General features: G+C 36.4%; 1 protein-coding gene across 1 annotated transcript in view; it reads left to right on the top strand.

Moving 5' to 3' along the window:
* Positions 1-25,067, top strand: part of ESR2 (estrogen receptor 2) — a 47,597-nt gene that overhangs the window by 5,414 nt on the left and 17,116 nt on the right. The window contains exons 2-5 of the mRNA XM_015813324.1: positions 38-531; positions 4,694-4,869; positions 9,181-9,297; positions 21,662-21,961. Coding sequence (XP_015668810.1) covers positions 98-531; positions 4,694-4,869; positions 9,181-9,297; positions 21,662-21,961 — 1,027 coding nt within the window. The 5' untranslated portion in view covers positions 38-97. The remainder of the gene's footprint in view (positions 1-37; positions 532-4,693; positions 4,870-9,180; positions 9,298-21,661; positions 21,962-25,067) is intronic.

The raw sequence follows: 25,067 nt of genomic DNA, 5'->3' as shown, positions 1-25,067 counted from the left end.
ATGTATTTATATAGCCTTACGTATTGCTGTTTTCCAGATTAAATGTTGGGGGATGAATGATTAAGAAAGCGACATTTGGCATCCATCTCACTCCAGCATGTCCCTCTGTGCATCGTCTCACAAGGAATGTTCTCATTTGCCACCAATTCAAGATCTCGGATGTAGTAAAAGAGAAGCCAAAAGCGCCGTCTCTGAGCACAGCTCTCCCATCCCTTTCAGCTGCAGCCAGGCTGCTCTGACGGTCGAGCACAGCCCCATCTACATTCCATCCTGTTACATGGAGAACAGACCCGACTACTCGGCCATGGCTTTCTACAGCCCTTCGATGATGAATTATAACATTCCAGGCAATTTCAGCGATTCAGAAAATGCCACTTTAAGACAGGCAGCGAGTCCAAATATGTTGTGGACCAGTCCTGGTCACATATCTCCTCTGACAGTACACTGCCAATCATCGGTTTTATATGCAGAGCAACCGAAAAGCCCTTGGTGTGAAGCCCGACCTGTGGATCACGTCTTGCCTATGCACAGGTAATTTTAAAAATTATCTATTTAGTGCTAAATATCCAGTCCAGTGTAATATGACCAAGAAACAGAATGCAAAATGCTTAGGCAAAATGTCTGAATAATTGTGTTTAAATATAGGTCATGGGGTGAAGAAACACAGTCCTAAGTGATGATAAGCCTTTTGCCTTCCTTGGAATCTGTCTGATAGCAGCTTGAAGGGCCCATCTGTTTTAAATGGGGCAAACAGCATGAATTATTTCTCCAGAATTGCTTCTCTGATCAAAGTATTGTTTCTTCCACCCACAATTTGCTTTCAAAGTTGGGAGAGCCAATCAGACATACCCCATGAATGTATATTTTGCCTTTTTGCTTTGAAATAATGAAAAGATAGAAATTCTTATTATTTATCCATGTTCTTAAGTAACTCTTATTTCAATGAGAATATATGAACACAGTTCAGTCACAGGTTTAGATATTGGAAGTCAGAGCTAAGATGAAATTTGAACTTTCACACATTTGGTTTGACATTTAGGGGATGATGTAAGAGAACAGAAATCTTGGGAAAGGGTTTTGATGGTGCAATAAATATATTCAGACTGTTTTTAAAAATATTTCTGAGTTTCTGATAACGCAAAATTGTACCTGCATAGTATTTGTGATGTATAGAATTCAGTGGGATTATTTCTCATTGCAAGGCTGATTTTTTTTTTCTTTTAGGAAAAAAAGGAGCTATATTTATTAAATAATTTACTTTTTTCTCCTGTACTTAGAGAATTATTTTTTCTGGACCATCCATTTTCTCTGATATGCAATGGGAAGAATTAGCATATGATAGACTCTCAGTATAATTGGACTAGAGGAACCTCAAACAAGTCCTGCATTTTGATCCTACAGTGGTCAACTTGGAGACTATGGGGAGTACACAAATAGGACATTAACACAATACCTTTCTGTTTTCCTCAGAAATTGGCATGCAGAGGTGCAGCCCCTCTGATGCTGGAGAAATATATAACTATCAGGGCTAGTAGCCACTGTTTGTTTTCTATCCTTCATTAATTTGTCTAATCCTATGATAAGACTGCCCACATTGGTGGCCATTATTTCATCCGGTGGTAGCAAGTTTTTGTTTAATTGATTTACTAAGATGAACAAGGCATTTTGAATCCAAGAGCTTAAGACATTTAAAATGCCCCAGCTTTGAGTTCTAGGCATTCTGGACATATTTCAACTTTGTAATACTTTGTTTTAGTTTGAAACAGGTGCTTTAAGCTTAAAAGGAATTTTCCAACCATTCTGAAGCACTCAAAATTTGATTTTAGACCACCCCTAGATTAAAGAGGCATTTTAAGAATTCCTATCTATTTTGAATTTCCCATCATTCAGCTTTATTGTATAACTCTGTGCTTGGAATTTTCATGGAAATTAAAATGATTTTAGAGAACTCTAGGGTAGACATCTTGCCAAGTATAGAAATTTAGTAGGTTAGTGGCTATGAAAGTATCTAAAGTTACTGAGCAAAGAATGATAAATTTTCTGGATAATACAGAATTTCTTCTGCAAGTAACATAGAGTCTACTTGTTCAAAAACAGTTCACTAATAAGTGACTATGGGAAGATTCCTTGTGTAACAATTAGGAAATGATGAAATACCTGAATGAAGGTAGGATGGGGAGCCAAGCTGGTCTATTGTTAGGCATAGTGAAACACCTCCATCCTTGCCTGGAAGAAGACGGCCTTGTTCCTTCTGAACTTTCTTTGTGTCAACCTGCTTAGGAGATAAAATTGTATGTACCCTGAACACATTCTGTCCTTTTTAGCTGGCCTGATTTTGATGATATGGGGAGGATACCAGCACATCATCTGTATTAAACGAAGACTGAGTCTGGTCACCTTAGCAGTATGAAATGGGTGAAGGATATCAGTTTATCCTTTGCCTCAACTAGCAAAATGGTTTTGCCCATACTTGAAAAGAAAAAGGTTTTAGTCCAAGAACTTTGGACTAAATACTGTCTCTCACTGTCATGCAAGACTGTAGTCAGCTATAAAATGATGGATAAGAACACCCTATATAGCTTTTGGGACTCCCAAAGGTGCCTTTCAAAAGGCAACTGGATTTTCTTGCTTTTTGAAAAGCATCTTGGGGCAACCTTGACCTGGATGATTGACTGAGAATCTCCATAGACATACAGATTTTGGGATTCTTTATTGAAAAGGGGTAGGATAAAAATGAAGTAAGAATAGAAATTTTGGACATAGTTTGAATTTCAGACAGCTTTGGGTCTGTCTCAGTCATCTGCAACAACTTTCCTCCAGATGTCTTATTGCTGTCATCTCCAGATATCATGGGAGATAGTAACTAACACATCTGGAAGGAACAAGTTGGGGAAGGCTACAGGGGCCACTCTTTTAGTGCCTTGACAAACCCACAGAATATCTTATTTGAGTGGAATTGTACAATGAAATCCTCCATTCCTTTTGAAGGGTAAGTGTAAAGAGTGATTTCTCATCTTCAAAATGCTCTGCCTTTGCACACATTCTCTTTCACAGTTGCACTTCCCCTTCTGTTTCATTTTTGTGGTGCCGTCTTAATGCTGTGTTCATGACATCAATTTATTGCCATGGAAACAATGATTGTGGTATTGAAAATTCATGAATTGTAACTTAAATTAAAAGTTCAAAGATGGAAAGAATATGAACTACATGGAGCCGGCCCCTCCCTTTACTTGATTAAATGAGCATAGGGCATTTTATTTTATTTTATTTTCCTAATGAAGGATTTTGTTTTCAAATGTGACATATAAAACTCTGTTTGAGTTTTATAGAGATTTTTTTTTTAAAGGACACACGCCCTCTTAAGCCTCTCCTCCTTTCTGAAACCCAGAGACATTTGTCACAACTCAGAAATCTACAGATATCTGGATGTGGCTTCTGACTGTAGTGGCTTCTTTTCTGCTCATCTGTTCATCAAATCCTTTTGGACTTGCACATTGTCCCTGATCATTGACAAGAAAGGGAGAAGGCTATCAAATCTCCTTTTACTTAAGAAAGAATAGAGGACATTAAGTTTGTCTCAGTGGTAAAGAATGTAATTCATATGTCCTGTAAAGTGTGCATGTAAGCAGGGATGTTCTGCGATATATGTGTGTAAGTAAAAACAAAGTCAGTCTAGAGACGTGTTTTTCAAACTTAGCAACTTTAAGATGTGTGGACTTCAACTCCCAGAATTTCTCAACCAGCATGGAGAAATTCAATTCCACACATCTTAAAGTTGCCAAGTTTGAGAAACACTGAGGTGGAAGATTCAACCATATGACTGAAACTTTTGAAGGCTTTGATCACACAGTGAAATCCTCTTTTCTAGTTTTTTGGGGTTTTTTTACTCCCTTTCCCCCTGTGCAGCTGAAGCAATGTTTCAGGCCTCAAAAAGGAACAAAATATGTGTTTAAGTCTTTGCATTTGTCAAATTTCTGATTTGGTGGACCACAGCTTACTTCTTGCACATTTGTTGAAGGAATGTGGTCCATAGCCAGGACAGCCAGAGGTCCCTAGCAAGGACAGCAGATGGAACCAATTTCTCTTCATCACAAAATAAAATCTATACTATTCAAGACCAGTCAATTTTTTTTATCACATTAGGTTGAAAATCTCAGAAGCCTCTGTTCCTGCCTCTGGCAATTAAAATAGTGAATGAATGAATGAAAATAATCAATGAAATGCCTAGCAATTAATACTCTTTGTGCTTCACTTGGCCTAACAATGTGGCAAAACTAACTTTACATGTGTATCATAAACTCCTAACTGCACAATGTTCATTCTGCTTAATCACTTTGCTAATTATTACATTCACCAGCCCAAACTAGTAACTGCTTAAATGATTGGGGGGAGAATGTGGTAATTGCAATGTAGCACAACATCTGACTTCACATATCTAATGCTTGTCAAGTTTAATATATTGCATGTTTTAATAGCTGGTGCTTGCAAAACCTGGGTGCATTCTGAAGAATAAGTATTCTATTTTTATGATTCTAATCCATGCAAGTTTCTGTAAGATCAAGCTTTTCTTTATTGCACTTCCCACTATGCAAAACGTCATGTGGATGATTAAAAAAACCAGAACATTGTGGAGGCAAAATACAGCATTCCTTTGTATTGTATGATGACAGATTTTCTCCTTTTCTGCCACCAGAGACACCCTGAAAAGAAAAAACAGCAGCAGTGACTGTACCAGTCCCACCACAAACAGTCCTGGTTCAAAAAGAGATGCACATTTCTGTGCTGTATGTAGTGATTATGCGTCTGGATATCACTATGGGGTTTGGTCATGTGAAGGCTGTAAAGCCTTCTTCAAAAGAAGCATCCAAGGTAGGGAAAACAGGAAATCCTGGGGAAAGAATTCATTTGAATGCAATGATTTTTATAAGTATCTGAAGATAAATTGCACAGAGCAACCAGGGAGATGTGCAGAGGAGGGTCAAAAAAGTCAAGATGACAGCCAACATCAAACCCCGCCCCTTTTATATGTAGATCATGATGCAATCAAAAAGAGGAGCACTTCAATTTATGTAGTTACAATTATCATTTGGAATTTTTGACCCAATCCCATTGTAGACCCACTTGAGACCGAATTTTAATTAAATTAGCACAACATTTTGGAGAGGGCTTAAGGCTATACTACATATACTGCAGAACTGGGTTATTTTTTTTTCTATTTTGGGAAACGTTTCTCTCCTTTTTCCTCCTCCCAAAACAAAGTGTGAAGTTTAGTTTTGGATTTATTTTATAATTTTGGGTATTTCTTTTCTCAAAATGTTGGAAATCGTGCACCTGAAATTAAGGGACAGTACACAAGCTGATACTCCCTAACACCAGACAAACAAATAACTAAAATATTATACCATCTGCATGATTATTGTAACATTTCAGAGAGATTTTAGAAGAGATTTAGCAATGTGCATGATAAATTGAATTATTATGTATAGTTACTAATAATTTAGTAATAATTTAATAATTACTTATCACTGTATTTCTTCCTGTTATTAATAACATCTTATAAGCTTTCTGTTTTTTTAATCACTGAAACTTCTTCAAGTTTCATTGTCCCAACATTTACTGAGTTGGTGGAATTATGGAAGGATACTTTTCTATTGGGAAACTGAACTGTTTGATAGTTTTGGTGCAGCGCTACATGGCCTGTCTCAAATGTGTATATAGAGAGTTGTCACAAACTATGTCTTGGAATGGTAATTTGTAAGCAAGAAAGCTTACAAAAAAGGACAACACTTAACCTTATCCTTATCCAGATAGATCAAGGAGAAACCAAAAATGAAAGCCCTGTAGTACAGTGATAAACTAAGACTTCCATTCAACTGTAGGTTTTCCTTCCTTCCTTCCTTCCTTCCTTCCTTCCTTCCTTCCTTCCTTCCTTCCTTCCTTCCCCCCAACTTTTTCAGTTTGAATAAAGTGTTAGATAATTAAATATCAGAAAAACAGAACAGTACCACTCATTTTATACGGAGATGCTGTATAATTAGAAAGAAAAGGGAATATTAAAGTTTAACTAAATAAGAAATGTTTCCAATATTTACAAACTTCAAAAATTAATCTGAATCTGTACTTAACCCCCAAAAGCAACATATAGATACAAAAGATAAAGCTTTGGAAGACCTCCTATGTTTGCAAAAGTATGGGAAAGCAGCCTCGAAGCATAAATCATACCTTGATTTAGGGGAATATTGGCCAACTCTTTCGGAGAGATAGGGCTAACTACTTAAATTTTAATTTTAAGATCTCTATTTATTGTTTTAATGTTTTATATGGCATTTTTATTGAATGATTGCAAGCTTCCTAGAGTCGTGTTTGGTGAGATGGATAGCATATAAGTTTAATAAATTTAAAAAATGAATGGACATTGAATAGAACATCACTGGAAAGGGCATCAAAGAGCATTTTCTTTCATATTCCATTTAAGATTTCCTTTTTATTCCCAATTATATTAAAACAGTAGACTCAAAAATAGATCTTAAAAAGTACCCGACGCTCTTCACTTTTAGATTCACCATTAAAACTGGACTCATTTCTTCCCTTTAGTATATCAGGTAGTTGATGAAATCTACTGATTAAAAATCAAAGTCCCATTTTCAATGGCAATTATGAAAAATCTCACAGTTTGATTCTAGGTACATTTGCTCAGATTTTTGCTCACTTCAAAAATATTTATGCACATTGTTTCAGTCCCAGGACAAATTCCTTCCCCATATTTATTTTAATATTTATGTTTACAATTAAGAAAATATTGTTCAATGGGACTTACTCCAATGTAACTTCAGTTAGGAATGTTAAGCCTCAGATCTGTAGGAACAGTATGAAGTGGGATGCAAGAAATTAAGGTAATTGAAAAAAGTAAAATGTTTACCTGGCATATGATTTGGTCAACTACACTTTAGAACTGGACAAGATAACCTTTTGAAGGCCATGACATATGCTGGAGACCTGGCACGACAATATTTTTATCTTTTTTCCAGGGGACCTTTGATTATAATCAACCTTCACTGCCAAACGCTGAATTCACATCTGTTCTATACAGACTGTTTTCCAAAAAGTGTTCAGCAGTTTCCCAAAGCAGATTTTTCTATGCATAATAAATTGGGTTGGGTTTTTTGTGTTCTTTTTGGTAATAGCATCAATGAAAACCAGCCCCTTCCTTAAATGCACAGACCCACTTGATAAAGCTGATAGAGACCAAGCTGCCTTTTAATTGGAATGACTCTCTGAATAATGTGAGAAAATTATTAGATTTCCTTACAAGAGGCCATTTTGGGAGCAGATTTGGAGTGGGCAAGTGGTTTTCAAGGAGAAGGAATGATTTACAGTTGTATTCTTCCCTTCCACCCTTTTTTTCCTCCAAGTAACCATCAAATCTGTCTCTATCACTTTGGACTTTTAGATGTGTGCTTGTTAGAACTTATAAACCTGAAGATGAAGAAAACAGATGAAATAAAGATTATAACAGAATAACAGAGTTGGAAGGGACCTTGGAGGTCTTCTAGTCCAACCTCCTGCTTAAGCAGGAGATCCTATACCATTCCAGACAAGTGACTGTCCAGTCTTCTCTTAAAAGCCTCCAGTGATGGAGCACCCACAACTTCGGAAGGCAAGCCATTCCACTGGTTAATTGTTAAGTAGAGCTATATTTTATTAGGACACTGGGATTCAGAAATGGAAGACACATCTACAGTATAAGAAGAGATAAAGAATCATTTTTATAATCCGCATGTAGGTCTTAACTGCATATCAAGTTCTTATTCTTGTAGCCAAAGTCTAAAATAAAAATCTAATAGGAACCTGTCTTTATTCTTAATATAAATTGATTCAGAGGATTTTTCTTATAAGGTAGGAGAGGTAGAATGGTAAAACCTATTGTTTGGTACCACCCAATTACATTTTTACATGATTTTTTCCTTTTCCTCATATTCACAATAATTCTTAGGCTAAACTAGGAGAGCAAAATTTGGTCATAACCTCCTACTGACCTTGAAGTCTTATCAAACATTTCACTCAGAACATCATGGTCTAAGTCCAGGCATTCAACCCCAAACATCATATACAGTATAGCCTCTAGATAAAGGTTGAGATAAAATGTTACTAAGAAAATTTGCCTTCATTTGCCTTCATTTTCGAACAGCTATAATTTGCTTTCATTATCATTCGGCCAGAATTTGTATTATCAACTTCCCCTTTAAAAGGGAGCCTGCTTGTCATATAAATTTAAGAAAAAACATCTGCTTTGAGTAATTCTCACTATCAATTGGGGATATATGAACTTTTTCCACAAATTGGCATTTCTCTATTTCTCCACAGAAGGAAATGACTGTCTTTCCAGATTCTCCTTGGTCTCTACTGAATCTTTGTAGAAAAGTTAAATCTAGTCCAAGAATGAGAAACCTACCAAAATAAAAGGAAATATTTTAATTCTCTCATGTTGTAGTTTGCAAAAGCAAAACAAAAGCCTCTTCTGCTGATCACAGTTCTTTTCTGTGATATACTTGCCACAATTTGCCTCTTTCTACTAAAAGGTCTTTCAAAATATATCTGCTGCTTTCATTAAGAACTGAGGCATACAGGATTGTCTTGGTCTTTAGCCCTTTTACATGCTGTATTTCTCTATTGATTAGCCTTTCAAATAAGTTCTCAAAGGTTATAAGCCGATAACACTTCTATTATTCTGTTCTTTTCCTTTAGCACCCTTGCATCTATGGAAGATCCTTCTTTCCCCAGCTGCTTGTCAGTTGGAGGACATGTTCATTCTCAATCTTCTCCATTTGCAACCTGCAATCCTAAGTGCTCTGATTAAGCAAATTAATGCAATGAGACAGCTCTAATGAACACACAGCCCTAACAAACATGCATCTTCACTGAATGAGGAAAGAGAGAACACATTTTTTCCATGTTTGTGTTGCTAAGATGCTCTTTGTTAGCTCAAGGACACATGTGACTCTTCTGGGTCATTCTTCCTATGTCTGGGGTTCTCCAAGGACAGTCTAACCAGATGTGTTTCCCACACTAGAACCAGTAGCTAGCTCAAGAAATAAAATACCTTTTCTCCAAAACAAGGATGAAATCTATGACTTTATCACAGTATTTTTAAAATGTACCTTCTTTTATCCCTCCCTCCAGGGCACAATGATTACATTTGTCCGGCGACAAACCAATGTACAATAGATAAAAACAGGCGCAAAAGTTGCCAGGCCTGCCGACTCCGGAAATGTTATGAAGTAGGGATGATGAAATGTGGTAAGTTCTTTGCTCCCTTGGGCATTTTCTCTTATAGAGTTTCTCATATAAATTTTTGCTTAAATTCCAAAGCAGATACACACTCTGATTCAGAAACACAGTTATGCACGTGTAAATTCCATTAATGTCAGTAGTAGGTGGATCTGAAGCTTTGTTTGATTACTGAAGCTCCGCTTCATCCTACTTTGGGTAAGAAAAAGAATTTGGTGAAGAACTCATACCAGCAAATTTTTATCAGTACTTTAAGCTACTGTACTAACTTCCCAGTTAGAACAACTTCCCCAATTTCTTTCCTCCAGATGTGTGAGATTCCAGGTTCCAGAATTGCCTGGGAGTTTAGCTGTTAATCATTTAGACAAGAAATTCTAATTGCAACAAAACATCTAGGAAAGTACTAGTACTAAAGTACTAAAGTACTAAAGTACTAAAGTGAGATTAGGCTATGATAGAGGCATGAATGGAAATCTTCCATAAACTGTTCCCTGTGAGACTTTAAAGAGGCTAGTTGAAGATATTATTGAATTTCAAATTCTCATGACTTCTGCTCTGTTGTTTTTCAACAAGTCCATTAGGACATATGCAAAAATATTATAATAATCTATGGGTTGTGTGTCTTTGTTTGCATTATTTGAGTTAGTATAAGTACCCAACTCACATAAATTTACTGGGATGTTGTTCTGTCTTTGTCTTCTTCCCACATAAAGACCCACTTGTCCCTTGGAGATAGCTGACTGCGCAAACTTCCTTGATTTGTCAACTATCTATAGATTGTGTGATTCCTGCTTGCATTTTGCCCAGATTGTGGCTTGGTCACATTTTTATTACCCTACTGAATTAACATCTAAGAGAGGTATCCTAGGGAGCCAATGGTAATTTACAATCTGTGAAATTTTTGGCTGATGCAACAAGCTTGATTTGATATACATTTTACATTATGTACTAACTTTTCCAGAGACTTGCAATGTGTACATGAGATATGTAATGCAGAAATATCTTTCTTATCTTCTTATCTCTATTTTATGTTCTGGTTCAGTGAAGCCTCTTAAAACAGCTTACAGTTTTAACATCACAGTTCCGTGATTACTAAGAAAATTTAGTGAAAAAATTTCAGTGAAAAATTCAGTCTCAGAAAATTCAGTGAAAAGGGTTTAGCGATGCATATAAATACAAACACCAATAACAGTTGCAAATCAAAGAGAAACATCAACATTACCCCAAAAAGAATATACTTAACCCAGGGTCCTGATGATGTTCATTTGAAATTATGGTATCTACCATATAGCCTGGACTTCATTTCCACTTGCCCATTAGGACAGCAGTGGCCTAACACACAAGCTTCATCTCCAGACATCCAACAATCCCTCTGCAGACGTCAATGAGCATTTTATGTGCTGAGCATTAAGAACTGCTGCAGAGAGTTTTCAAGCATACCAGCATTCAATGATTAGGCACATTAATAAGGTGTTACTATAGTCTGCTTGTCAACAATTTTAATTAAATGTGTCCCTATCAGGATCTGTAGAGGCAGCCATGCATCCCAGGTGTTGGTAGTGGAGTCTGCATATATTTTGGGGGAATGGACATTTTTACACTTTCTGCACCCAGGCTAAATCTTTGCAGGGAACAGAGTCTCTGAATAGTAGCTAAAAAGCATTTTCCCAACTGTTTTAGTAATAGTATGATGTTCCTATCCTGTCCTATATTTTCCTCCAGAAGCTACTTGATACTGTCACAGGTGGCCTGGCACAATAATGAAGCTGTCCATATATAAATGTGTACAGAATGTACGTACTTTGGGACTATGAGTTCATTGGTTGGTGGGGAGGAGGAACTGTTTAGCATATCCAAAGGACTCCTTCTTAAAGCAATAAGAGTGGGAATCTTTTATCTTTTCAGAATAGGCATGAAGATAGTACAACTTTTAAATGATTTATTTTTATATGGTTGCTTCTTTTCCTTGCAATTTTGAATTATGTTTTCATTTCAGCTTTGATTACATCCTGGTCAGGGCATCAATAACAGCCAATGATCTGCTATTACTTAACACAAAATGTTTATGTGCAAACCACTTTTTGAAATATTGAAAATGTATAAATAGATATTTGAAATCATAATAAAATGAAGAACTTAATTGATGAATGACAAGGTATCTTCCGGTGCTTATCCTTTTGTTAATAAACAACAACAACAACAAACCCCAAGCATAAGTAACCAAGTGTACTATGAATTTTTAAGTATTCACTCTTCATTCTGTTTAATTACTCTGTTAACTACTATACTCTTCAGCCCAAACTGGTACCTGTTCAAATGACTGGCTGAAGAACATGGTAGTTGTAATCCAGCACAACATCTGAATATATGTAGTGCTTGTCAAATATTCTAGTTTATTATATTATATTATATCTGAATTGCTAATTCTTGCAAAACCATGGTAGGCTTTGAAGAATAAATATTAAATTAATATTCCTAAACTCAGATCAAATCATTTCCTGTGACTTTATTTTATTATTTTCTCAAGATTTAAATATTCTGGTTGTAAATATGCATTTTGATCATACATACATTCATTTTTACTTTATTCATATATGTATACAAGAAATCATTTGAGAGAGAAGATTTGTACTGCACTTGAAGTTTTCAGTCTTTTAATCTGTTTTCCATGAAGAAAACAATATCTTACTTATTAGGAGTCTTGCCCATAAATTCAACCATCATCTCTTTATTCTGGGAGAGGAAAATGGAATATATATACATACATTGAAATCAAAGCTAAATTATCTCAGCTTAACAATGCAGATTATTTGCAGGACAACTGTACAGTAGTATGTCAGCCTTGATTTCAGATTGCTTAGATAAAAATAAGCATATCTCAACAGCAGAAGGGACCAAATGCTCACCCTGATCACTTAAAAGGAAAACCTTCTATTGTTCAACAAACATCTGTTAATTTAAAATAAATTGACATTAACAATACACTGAGAAGGGGTGTGAAGTAAGAACTATTTTCTGCCCCACAACTATTTTCTGCCCCACAATCATGAAGGTACGAATCTCATACTTATCCACCATGGTTTGGTCAGGTTACATTATAATTTCAATCAAAACAACACAGCAGTTCACCAGCCCATATGTGACATTCATGACTGGGTATTTAGCCAATGGCTGAGTATTGATCATTGTTGAACAAATATAAAATGTGTTCTTTTCCAAGAATAAAATTCCATTGACTAAATTTAAATTTTCACTGTCCATTCTGAGAACTTATAGTGATCTCACATTTTCCATAGATAACCAAAGTAAACTATAAATATCCAAATATAGGCCCTATAACACCATGCAGTTCCTTTTGAGAAGATATGAATCATAATAAAACTGAGAAATAACAGTACCTGCATGAGATGGTGAAGATGATGGAAGAGGAAGAGAAATTTGAATGGAGGATATTAATCACTTTCCCAACTGGATACCCTCCTGATGTGTTCAAATACAGTTTCCATCATCCTCAGCTGGCCTATTTGAATTTAAATTCTTCCTGCCATCCCTGTCACATTTTGATTTTCTTGTTTTCTTTGTTTGAATTTTCTTTGACAAATAAAGAAATAAAATTAAAAGGTGGTGCCCTTCTTTGGGGAAAAGGCTAGATCTGAATACAAGTATTAGGTTTGTTGAGTGAATCTTTGCTACTCATAGATATACTTTCTTGTTTATCTCTGAATTACATATCTCCTCTGACTTCAGAAAGTGATGCTTCTCTATTTGCAAAAATGTAGAAGAACACAGTGTTGTCTCAATGTGAATTAGGAAGTAGACAATTAGGAGATAGACAGGTAAGAGAGGCTAGACATGTAAGAGGGACTAGAAGCATTTTGATGACCTGCAAGATCCATGCTTTGGATCAGGTTTCCCAACCTTGGCAACTTTAAGACATATGGACTTCAGCTACCGGGATTCCCCAACATGGGGAGTTGAAGTCCACATATCTTAAAGTTGCCATGCTTGGAAATTCCTGCTTTAGATATTTGGTCCAGCTTCAGCAGTTTTAATGTCTGCAATTGGTGCCTATTTGCTTATTCTTTATTATTCTTTATTAAATTTGTTTTCTGCCCATCTCACCACAAGGTGACTCCTACACTGTATTTTGCTTGTATGTTTATACCTAAAAGAAATAATTCAAAAATAAGGATCTGGTGTTCATTAATTCATCTGAAAATGTAGCTCTGTAATATGTCCCTAGAACTTCTCACTGCTTTTTTTCTCTCGTCAGTAATAAGGAAAAAATATAATAGTCTGAGAACCTATGATCAAATATTTAAACAGAAAATGGTATGAATAATTTTAGATTTGAGAACAGGTGAAACAGGACCAGTGATTGCTTCCATTGAAGCTTTAAATAGATCTAATGCACAGTATTCTTTTAAGGCTTAATAGTTGTAAATCACCAATATGCCCCGTACTGGCTGAAATTATGCTTTCGCTCTTGAAAATGGAAATTGGCAGTGGAATGCTAGTGTGCCAAAGCACTGTGGCAGGAGGTCCATGGTTCTGTCAGTGAAAGTGGCTTGAGTGTTACGTGAAAAATGGCAAATGGGACTGGCGCAAAAATGTTATCGCTTTCGAAAGGAAGCTTAGTTACTTTCTTTGAGAAATCCTTGTCTGTGTTTCTGGAAAGACCATGGGCCAAACTGGTTATGGATCTCAGTCTGAATTGGAAAGGGCATTGAAAACCCTGAGCCTTTTTTGGTGGTGATGAGACTGTCTAAAATTTAATATGGAGCAAAGGATTTATTGTCAGTTATTTGTTTTCTACAGAAATATATTGGTGGGAGCTTGTTAAATTTTTGCAGCTTATCTGAGTCTTGTTAGAAAAAAAGCAATGTAATGTTGCGATTGTCAAAAACAATTTAATGTTGTGATCATGAATGATGGTGAGACAATGCGGACAGGGGCACTGAAGAAAGATATTCTCACAGGACCTAATTCCATTTCTTCAGAAAGTGAAAAGGACACAACAGGATACAGACTGAATTCACACATCCTGCTGCATAGCCATAATGTGATTCATTTGGTTTTGTCTTCCATAAATGAATGCAGTCATTGTAGTTTGGAACCAGGCTTTCTGATTGAGTAAGATGCAACCACTCAGCCAAGTGGCTTTACTCAGTAAACATAGTTAAACAAACTTGATTTTGCACAATGTAGGAAATCAATCATCAACCAACTCTACATTGCTATCTCTAAGGTTAGTGAAACAACTTTCCTCATAGATATGAATTATATTCTATCAACAATTAAAATTACTATATGTGCTGGTTGTTAATGTGTGAATCAGTGGATATATTGAGAACACCAGAATGGATTTGAATTCTTAACAATTATGCACACTTTGAGGATGTGTTTTCAGTCCTATGGCCCCTTGTGTATGGGGAACAAAGTTGCTACCAGGAATCCTTCTGTTGATTCATTAATAATAATAATAATAATAATAATAATAATAATAATAATAACAACAACAACAACAATAACAATAATAATAATAGTAGTAGTAGTAATAGTAAAGTTGGAAGGGACCTTGGAGGTCATCTAGTCCAACCCCCTGCTCAGGCAGGAAACCCTATACCATTTCGGACAAATGGCTGTCCAGTCTCTTCTTAAAAACCTCCAGTGTTGGAGCATTCACCGCTTCTGGAGGCAGGTTGTTCCACTGGTTAATTGTTCAAACTGTCAGGAAGTTTCTCCTTAATTGCAATGTCTGCTCTGAAATGGAAGATTAGAGATTGAAGTAGACTATCATCTAAAGAATTTATGTTTTTATTGGGCTAAATTCTTCAATTTGGTTTTGTATTGAGAATAGTTTGGGAAAAATAATATGAAAGTAGTTTCTTCTTGAGAACTTTTGTCACACCAGTGGATTCCTGAAAGTTAAAACCGGGACCTTGACAATAATTCACAATTTTGAATATGGGTAGGAGAGGAATAAAATCAATACAACATTGAAAAAAGAAAATAAACCTAGTGCCTCAGATTCAAAGTAAGGTATAAGGAAGAGATGATACATTTATTTAGAGGCCTTGAGAAACTGAGTCACATGTCCTCTCAAATCTGTCCTCCAGAACTCCGGGTGTTTTTTTGCCCACAACTTGTCTTACTTTTTTCAGTGCTGGCTGGGTGCTCCTCTTGCATTGCTGGAAGAGCTGAGAGGATGCAGAGTCCCAGTGCTTCAGCTGCTGAATATCTTTTGCCAACTTTCTGATATTGATACCCGAATGAGCCAGGATGGACAGAACCATTTATTCAGGAAGAGAGTACCGTAGGTACTTCCTCTTTTTTGCCTATATAACATCCATTTTCAAGGCATCTAGATTAGGTAGAGGAAAGCTGAGGGGGCATGGAATATCACTTTAATTTGGGGGTGGATATGTCCGTGTGTCCCCCCCCCAGGTTTAAGAATAATTTTAAGTCCAAATAAGTATTTTTTAGTCTTGTTGTTGGACTCCTATCTCTTTTTCTTCTCACTGTCAGTTTGCTTTCCTCCCCACTGCCACTCCTTAGACAGTTTTCAACTGCCTTCCCCAATTTTGTGCTATTAGTATTTGAGAAATTTCAGTTTTCATAATTAATCCCCATTGAGTATAATCAGGAGTGGCCAACTGGTCTCATATGGAAGGCAACATTTGCAGAAGCCTGGATTAAAGTACAACGAAGGAACCCAGAGAGTCTTTCACCTACTGGGACAGTGGGAAAGACATACCAGTAATCTGATGAGACCATTTCTGCTAACTCTGCACAATGCAATTAGTGTTTCTGTTTTTCTTATTTTTATTGAGGATGGCAATACAGTATGTGCAAATGAAATAGGCACTGATTTCTTATATATGTCAGTGTCTACATGTGTAGGTATGTGTCCATTCATTTCTTCATAATGACTGCATTTGACTGTCAAAATGACAGGAATATTATTTTATATACATCATGGTTTGGCAGCATATTATATTCCAGAATAGTTTAAATTCTATGAATTATTTAATAAGCAACCATTTTATACATCCTGCTAAGGGTTTTCTTTTTTTGCATGTTGTAATCATGTGGATGTTTCCACTACAAGTTTCTTTAGCTAAATAAATACCACCTAGGTTTAGAATTTATGAAATGAAAAAAAAATCATTCCAGAGAACCAAGAATTAAAATTTTTTTTTACATTTTGAATATTTACATGAAAAAGAGATTAATACTCATAAAATTGCTAGTTATTAATATACTTTGGTGAGTGTGAGCTAGGGTTTGGATTGAAAGTGATATATTTTTGCAGATGCTTTCGTCTATTGAATCTCTTAGGATCTTATTAATTTTCATTTTCGGTTTAAAAAAGACTTAATTTCTGGTTATTGTTGTTCTAGAAGGAAGTTTGAAGCTAATAATTGTGGAACGTGGGTTTTGTTTATGTTTCAGAAGGAAAGGGAATATGAACTGAGGTATGCAAACGGCTGTAAGAGTCATCTCTGTTATGAGGGTGAGGGTGCATAGTGGGCTGGATTGTTGCAAACCATTCTTCTGAATTCTGTTTTCATGAATTTGTATACAAACAAGACTGCAGAACAGTGTGGAAATTTGCATTTTCCCAAATATTGTTTTATATTTTTCAAGTTAAAAAAATGATACACAAATGGAAGTATTAGAGAATAGTTTACAGAAAAATCCATGTGAGTTTCCTTAACGTGTATATATTGATCTGGATATAGGATGAAATACATTCAAAGCTGGAACAAGATACTGAGAAAAATAAAAATTGGCAAATTTGTCTATTCCCAGAAACACAGTGTTCTCAGTTTTTAAGTAGATAAGATTTCAGTGATGTTTTGTTGTGCTTGATTGGTATTTCTGAGTAATAATTTCTGCATTATTCTTTCTATTTGAGAGTGCGGTTTCCTAGGTTTTCTGTTGGATTTGGACTAAGAGGCTTTTCCCCCCTCGCTTTGTAAAGTTTAAAATGGCAAGGTATGATGAAAGAGAAAAGGACATTTAAACTATCAGGAGAACCATACATGGTAGCCTTTGCCAAACTGACACCCTCAAGATGCATTAGACTATAATTTCTGGATACTGTGGTCTATGCTGTCTGGAATTGATAAGGACTATGATCCAGTACAGCAGGAGAGGACCAGACTGGAAGAAGACTAAAATATAAATAAGCCTATTGACTGTTCAGGATCACCATTAAATCCAAATTGTGGCTCAGCATCCTAATCGACCCCCTGTAGCTGGAAGTTGAGAGATGTTCCCTCCTGTCTCTGTCATCTCTTAGCAAATGAAGGCCAACTGTGTCACCTCTGCCCTAGTTGGCAGAGAGGATAAAAATGTTGTGGTCAGCATGGCTCAGGTTGTTCTTTGTGTTTCAGAAGTTAAGCTGATCCCTTGGGTCAGACTGTACAAGTTCCACATTTACATTTACTTCTTTTGGGAAGCAAAGCTTTGTACAAATTTAGCATTGTTGATAGTGTACTAAAATTAGTTTTATTTCATAATTATAGAAATTGTATATATGATGTATGAGCCAGTTTGGTGTAATGGTTAAGGCATCAACTGGGAGACTGTGAGTTTTAAACCTGCCTTAGGCATGGAACCAGCCAGCCACCCTCTCTCAGCTCTAGGAAAGAGACAATAGCAACAGCAATAGCACTTAGATTTATATACTGCTTCATAGTGCTTTACAGCCCTCTCTAAGCTGTTTACAGGGTCAGCATATTGCCCTCAACAATCTGAGTCCTCATTTTACTGACCTTGAAATGATGGAAGACTGAATCAACCTTGAGCTGGTCAGGATTGAACTCCTAGTAGTGAGCAAAGTCAACCTGCAATACTTCATTCTAACCACTATGCCACCACAGCTCTTAATAACAAACCATGTCCCCAAAACCTTGCCATGAAAATTGCAGGGATTAGTCTAGGTAGTCACCAGGGGTCAAAAACTGTCACAAAGGCACATACACAAAATAATAATTAAACATTCTGTGTTCCTTCCCCTTTATACTTTGTTTCAGTCAGATTACTGATATAGGACTCACATGCATGGGCCATGTACAGGCCATTCTCTTACAAACATGTCCAGAGTCTCAGAGCCATTCAATCTTCATCTAACATTTAAGTCTTTGTTACCTGGATAGTGTTAATGTAGTGTTCACCTCCTTATCCTGACACAAGTTTCACTGAAGATGTAATCTGACACAATCTGCCAGGTATTCTGTGGCTGTGTGTTCACATAGAATTTGGGGGAATGAGATTAGATTGGCAGGTCTTGGCAATTTTAGACTGGCATGGAAACATTGCTTCTTGTCCAGTCCATAAGGATTCTCTAGCAGGGCCATTTTCTAGAAAAAGAGTCTAGATATTTCAAACTAGGTTCTTCATGTGTTTGCCAACTCTCCAAGTTGATCTGAGTGAATTTGGATCAGTCTGTGATTCAACTCACCTAATGAAGTAGGAAAGAGATACAGTTCTCTTTTGACTGTATCATAAGGCAATTCTCCCATCCTTGTCAGCTGTTGTTTAGGCTGCAATTGAATTTGGGTTCACCACTTGTCTGGAATAGCATTAGATCTCTCCCTCAAAGGACCCTAAAAATGTCAATTGATTATCATCTGATAACTGGGGTGCCTTTGAACAAGCTTGCAAAACATTTGTGTAAACCAAAGTGAGCTTTATCAGATATGGTAGTTAAACCTACCATTCTAACCAATTGCCAAAACTTGTCTCCTCCCTGGTCTCAGCCCCATTCAATCTTAAGGAGGATGGGGGAATAGTTTCCCTTCCTTGTTGGGCAGCAAGGGAAACAAGTGAAGCGTAATCTACCTAGCCTGTCTTTAACATGCCCTATATACCATAAAAATGGACAGCATCCTTTGTCAGCATCATATTCCACAGAAGGATTGTCAGTAGGCACAGCAAGTTTGACAATGGTATAAGTACAATAATAAAATAACAGTGTTGGAAGAGACTTTGGAAGTCTTCTAGTCCAACCCCCTGCTCAAGCAGGAGACCCTATACCATTCCAGACAAATGGCTGCCCAGTCTCTTCTTAAAAGCCTCCAGTGATGAAGCACCCACAATTTCGGAAGGAAAGCTATTGCACTGCTTAATTGTTCTCAATGATTGTAGGTAAGACTCCACTACTAAATTTCAGCTGCAGATCTTTCCTTAAATGCTTGTCTCAGGAGTAAATCAGCAATGCAATTATTGTTCTGTTCATATACATATCTGTACTTTATACTTTCCTGACTCCTTTTTGTCTTTTGAAGAGAGTAGCACATGCTCCTCCACTTGCAGAAGAGAAACAATGGGCAGGAGGGGTACTTAAACTTTCTTTCAGTATCAATTCTAAGTGCTGTGACTAGGTAGTTGCAGGCCAGAAGATAGTGGACCACAGGAAAGTGATGGATAGAAGCAAAGGCTATGATCCCCTCATATTTCTCTGCCTTTAAATCTGACCTTCCTATCTTTTCCAGTGTGCACAGCAGCAACAATGTCCCTGACTGAGAATCTTAAAAAATTTAGGGCTGTTGTGTTTGAAATTCCCCTTCAGCTTCCATTTAACAACACCCCCCACCCCCATCCCCACCCCCAGTCTTCCTAGGCTTCACAGAGAGCTGCTTCATGGATACAGTTCCAAACAAGGCTGAGGAAGATATGAGGAATGGTCTATGGCTACACGCTGTTTGAATCAGAGTAAATGTCTTGGACGGAAATTCCTGCTGAGCTCCATGTCGATGCCAGGAAATATTTGTTTGCTGTCCATAGTCAGATCAGCAGCTAGTTTTCTGGCTACACCATACAGTATTTCCAAAGTGACTCACTGTTCTTAGAAAGGTTGATAAACTATGTTTGAGTTGATTCCATTTCTATTGTATTTATGGATAGCTTTAAATGCCAAGACAGAAACTGTGGTGGTATCTGTAAATTTAGCTTGATTAAGCCATGAAAACTTTGGCAGTTGGGAACTTTTTGGATTGAACATATAAATGTCAGTAGAAACATACAAGTAGGTATTTGAAGAATCAGATCCAATTTCAGAATATTTGTGTGTTTCTATGTGTGTTTGTTTGTGTGTGTGTGTATGTATGCGTGTGTGCGTGTGTGTGTGTATGTATGTGTGTGTGTGTGAGAGAGAGACAGACAGACAGACAGAGATGGAGATTAGAGACAGAGAGAAACATAGAGACCCACAGAGACAGATAATAGAATTGTGTATCTAGTTAACAAGTTTCAGGATTAAGAAAAAAGTTTGATAATATTTTTTTTAATAATACATTTGTTGATCAACTGCTGGGGAGGAGGTGGGGTCTGTGTATAGGACGATCCTTTTGTGGGATCTGCTATACTAGGACAGACTGAATATGGAAGAATGGCACGAACCTGAGAAATTGTTTGAGCGCTTTGTTCTCTGGACGCAGTCTCATTAAATCAGGATTTCATTATGCCAAACTAGACCTACATTGTGCCTTCACTCAAGCAAATTTGCAGCATCTTTCAGACCCTTTATGTGGATGTTGTTTGTCCAGAATTTAGAAAATAGTTGATTTAGAGCCAAATCAATTGCTTGGCTTCCTACCATCTACCTGGGATCCTGATTCCAATCAGTTCCTCTCTTGTTGACAGGGCTCTTTTCTGATGATATCATACCAGAGTATCAAAGTCTACAATAAGGATCTTGATAATATCCTATGACCCAGATTTAGTCCCCAAGTCCTCTTTCAATACAGTAGCTTCCAAAGCCCCCCAAATAAGAAGCAATATAAGCCTCCAATAAGATTAACACCTATTTTATTTTTTACTGTTTTTATTTTGGACTGCCATGCTACTAGAAGTCCCTGGAGGGTGATTTTAAAAAAATATTTGATGCAAAAATGTTGCTTTGTTTTTAGATAGATGGATATATCATCCCCATCACTAAATTGTTTACTTCATGGTACAGAATACACTTTGTGTTTTATTTCCCATTTCAATTTCCCTACTTTTATATATATTTAGTCATTCACTCATTAAATTTCTATAGCTGCCTAACTCAACCAGTAGCTTACAATTCTAAAATGATAAAACAATGTATATCATAAGAACAGTAAAACAATAAAACATTTTTTGTTAATATTTGCTATAGTTTTGCTAGTTGAACTAAATGTCACACAATGCTCTGATCTGGGTATAGGGATTAGATGTGTGCAAACTAAACTGGAAATTGCTCACCGGAATTTTCCAACATGGATCTGGTACACTTTTGGAAAATTGGCAATCAACTCTTCTTATACCATTTAGGTACACATGTATAATTAATACAGTGATTGAGTTAAATTAAGTCAATTATTTTTCAAAATTACAGGTTCAAGAAGAGAGCGTTGTGGGTATCGTATCGTTCGCCGTCATCGCAATCCAGAAGATTTGGTGCATTGTGTAGGCAAAGGGAAAAAGAATAATGACAGTACGATCCAAGTAAAAGAAGCCTTGGGCAATGCGCTAAACCCAGAACAGTTTGTCTCCATATTACTTGAAGCTGAACCACCAAATGTGTTGGTGAGTCGCCCCAACAGGCCATTTACAGAAGCTTCCATGATGATGTCCTTGACGAAACTTGCAGACAAAGAATTGGTCCATATGATTGGTTGGGCGAAAAAGATCCCTGGTAAGGAATTTGAAAACTCTTGTGTTTAGAGTGGAGCTTGTGCTAAATGACATTTAAAAAATAAGTATTGACAAAAATATTTTTTTTTTAAACAAACCTTAGGGCCTACAACAAGAAAAGCATATCATACATTGCATTGTTCTTTGGTAATACAACTTTGGTAAGGCCATTGTTGTGGAACAAAAGTAGAATCACAGAACATAAGATTTCACAGGATTAAGGAAACCATCTATAGTAGTCTAATCCACTTGGGACACAGCAACAGTCATAAATATGAATCAGTTGCCAAGCATTCCTAATCTGAATTTTGATCTCATAACTATGGGGATGCTGCAAAGGTCGTAAGTGTGAAAAGCAATCATAAGTCACATTTTTCAGTGCCATCGTAACTTTGAACGGTCACTAAATGAACTGTTGTAAGTTGAGGACTACCTATATCCAGTTCCTGCAACCATTGATCGTATGTTTTAGACTCCAGACTCCAGTCCCCTAATCATCTTTGTTGCTCTATTCTGAATTCTTTCTAGAGTCTCAATATCTTTTTTGTATCATGGTGATTAGAACTGGATGCAGTCAGTGGTGGGATTCAAATATGTGAACAACCATTTCTCTGTGTGGATGCCGCTTCTGGAAGTCCATTCTGGGCCTGGGCAACAAAAAATTAGCTGCCGGTTCTGCCAAACTGGTGCGAACTGGCTGAATCCTACCACTGGATGCAGTATTCCAAGTAGGGTCTTATCAAGGCAGTATATGGTTTTATAAGGCTGTCAGCCGCCCTGAGTCCGGTAAGGAGAAGGGCGGGATACAAATCAAATCAAATCAAATCAAATCAAATCAAATCAAATCAAATCAAATCAAATCAAATCAAATAAATAAATAAATAAATAAATAAATAAATAAATAAATAAATAAATAAATAAATAAATAAATAAATAAATAAATAAATATAGCAGCACTAATACTTCAGGTGATTTTGATACTTTCCCTCTGTTGATGCAACCTATGTCTGTATTGGCTTTTTGGGCAGCTGCAGCATATGTAAGTTGTGGTCCACCAGGACTCCTAGATCCCTCTCACAGTTACTGCTGTGGAGCCAGATACCAACTATTCTACACCTGTGCATTTGGTTCTTCTTGCCTAAGTGTAAACTCTTACTTTTCTCACCACTGAATTGGATTTTGTTGGATAGGCCCAGTGATATATTTGGTCCTTTTTGTTCCAAATAGGCAACTTGGGGTCCCTGAGGTTTTTTAAAAAAAAAATAACATTACACTTAGAACCCAATTTCCTGTTTTGAAAAGATTTTTACCCATTTGTATTAAAAACTTGGATTTCTCTATTGCTTTCTTTAGACAGCAGTGGCTTCCCAGTGTGAGGAAATAATCTAATAATCTAATCTAATAATAATCTAATCTAGATAACAAATGGCTTTTTCTGTCATTTGTATCTATGTGATTCTTCCTGCTTGTCTTTTAACTACATACTTCACCCAACGTTTAAGGTTTTCTTCTCCTCTATAAAGAATATTATTTTCAATTGATCCGCTATGACTGGTGCTGTTTCTAGTTTGCTTAAAAACCCTGGTTAGCTAATTTGATGGGGTTTTTTTTTTACATTTTTAAAGTAGAAGTAATCCTAGCTCTATGAGAAAAATAGCTATAGCTAAATAATACCTTAAAAATAAGGTATTTTGATTTCTTTTTGTTGTAACAACATTAGAAGTATGGTAAGGGATAGAAAAGAAACAAAAAAGCCCCCAAATTAGACACTTTTAAATCATGAGAACTTTGGGGATGAATAAATAGAAACTCCATGTTAGTTATTGCTGGCATCATATATGGATACATAAATCCGAAGCCCTTATTTACCAGCAATTGGGTTAACTTTAGTGGAAGTCATATTCTTTTTCTTTAAGACTTATCCTCATTCTATTTGCAGATCCTGGGCATATCTTGAATCTGCAGATGGCTCCCATTTAAATATGTATGTTGTGAGCAAGGTTTAATTCGACATTCAAGTAATGAAGTCAGAATAGCTAGAACTGTTGTAGCCCAGACTGAATGATAAAAACTCTACCAAAGAACAGTGGCATTATAAAATCAAAAGTTAAGAAGGGCCTTTAGGCCATCAAGTCCAACCTTCTGCTCAGAAAATAGGTTTCTATTAAAGCATCATGACAGGTGGCTACACAGTTTCTGCATCTACAGGTAGTCCTCCACTTATAACAATTTGTTTGGTGACCGTTCAAAGTTACAACGACACTGAAAAATGTGATTTATGACCATTTTTCCAAGTTACAACCTTTGCAGCATCCCCATGATCATGTGAACCAAATACAGATGCTTGGCAACTGGTTCATATTTATGACCGTTGCTGTATCCCAAGGTCATGTGATCACCTTTTGTGACCTTCTGACAAGCAAAGTCAATGGGGAGGCCAGATTCAATTAACAACCCCGGGCACTAATTTATCAACTGCAGTGATTCACTTAACAACTGAGACAAGAAAGGTCGTAAAATGGGGCAAAGCTCACTTAACAAATGTATCACTTAGCAACAGAACTTTTGGGCTCAATTGTGGTAATAAATCGAGGACTACCTGTATTTTATTCTACAGATATTTGACAGTATTTACAGTATAATCTACTCCAGTCCTAGTACAGAATGGGCAGGAGTCAACAAAAGAACAACTACATGATTCAAAGAACAGAAATATGAAGACAATTAAAACAACTGTTTTTTATTGTCAAAAGACTCTCCTAACATTCAACCATAATCAGTTCAGCATGGCGCCACAGCCACACAACTTTACAGCTAGGATATAAAGACAATAATGCTTCAGACATTACTACAATAATGCCTAATATTGGTGACATTTACATACATAGATTTTGATTTCAACATTTCAATTTGAGCACAGTTAACAAAATTTATCTAAATTTTTTCCTAAATGTTTTTTAAATAAAAAATATTTTGCAACTGAAAAACAAAGTATATGTTTTGTTTTGTTTTTTAAAAATGAAGGATTTACTTTGCACAAAAACAATACAGTAGCCAGTTGCCTTCCGCCTTTTCACTAAAAGTCTTAAATGAAATTTGGAGGTATT

This window comes from Protobothrops mucrosquamatus, unplaced genomic scaffold (assembly GCF_001527695.2).
Source record: "Protobothrops mucrosquamatus isolate PMUCROS unplaced genomic scaffold, P.Mucros_1.0 scaffold153, whole genome shotgun sequence".
Classification (NCBI taxonomy): Eukaryota; Metazoa; Chordata; class Lepidosauria; order Squamata; family Viperidae; genus Protobothrops; species Protobothrops mucrosquamatus.
This window is presented reverse-complemented; position numbering and strand designations above follow the sequence as displayed.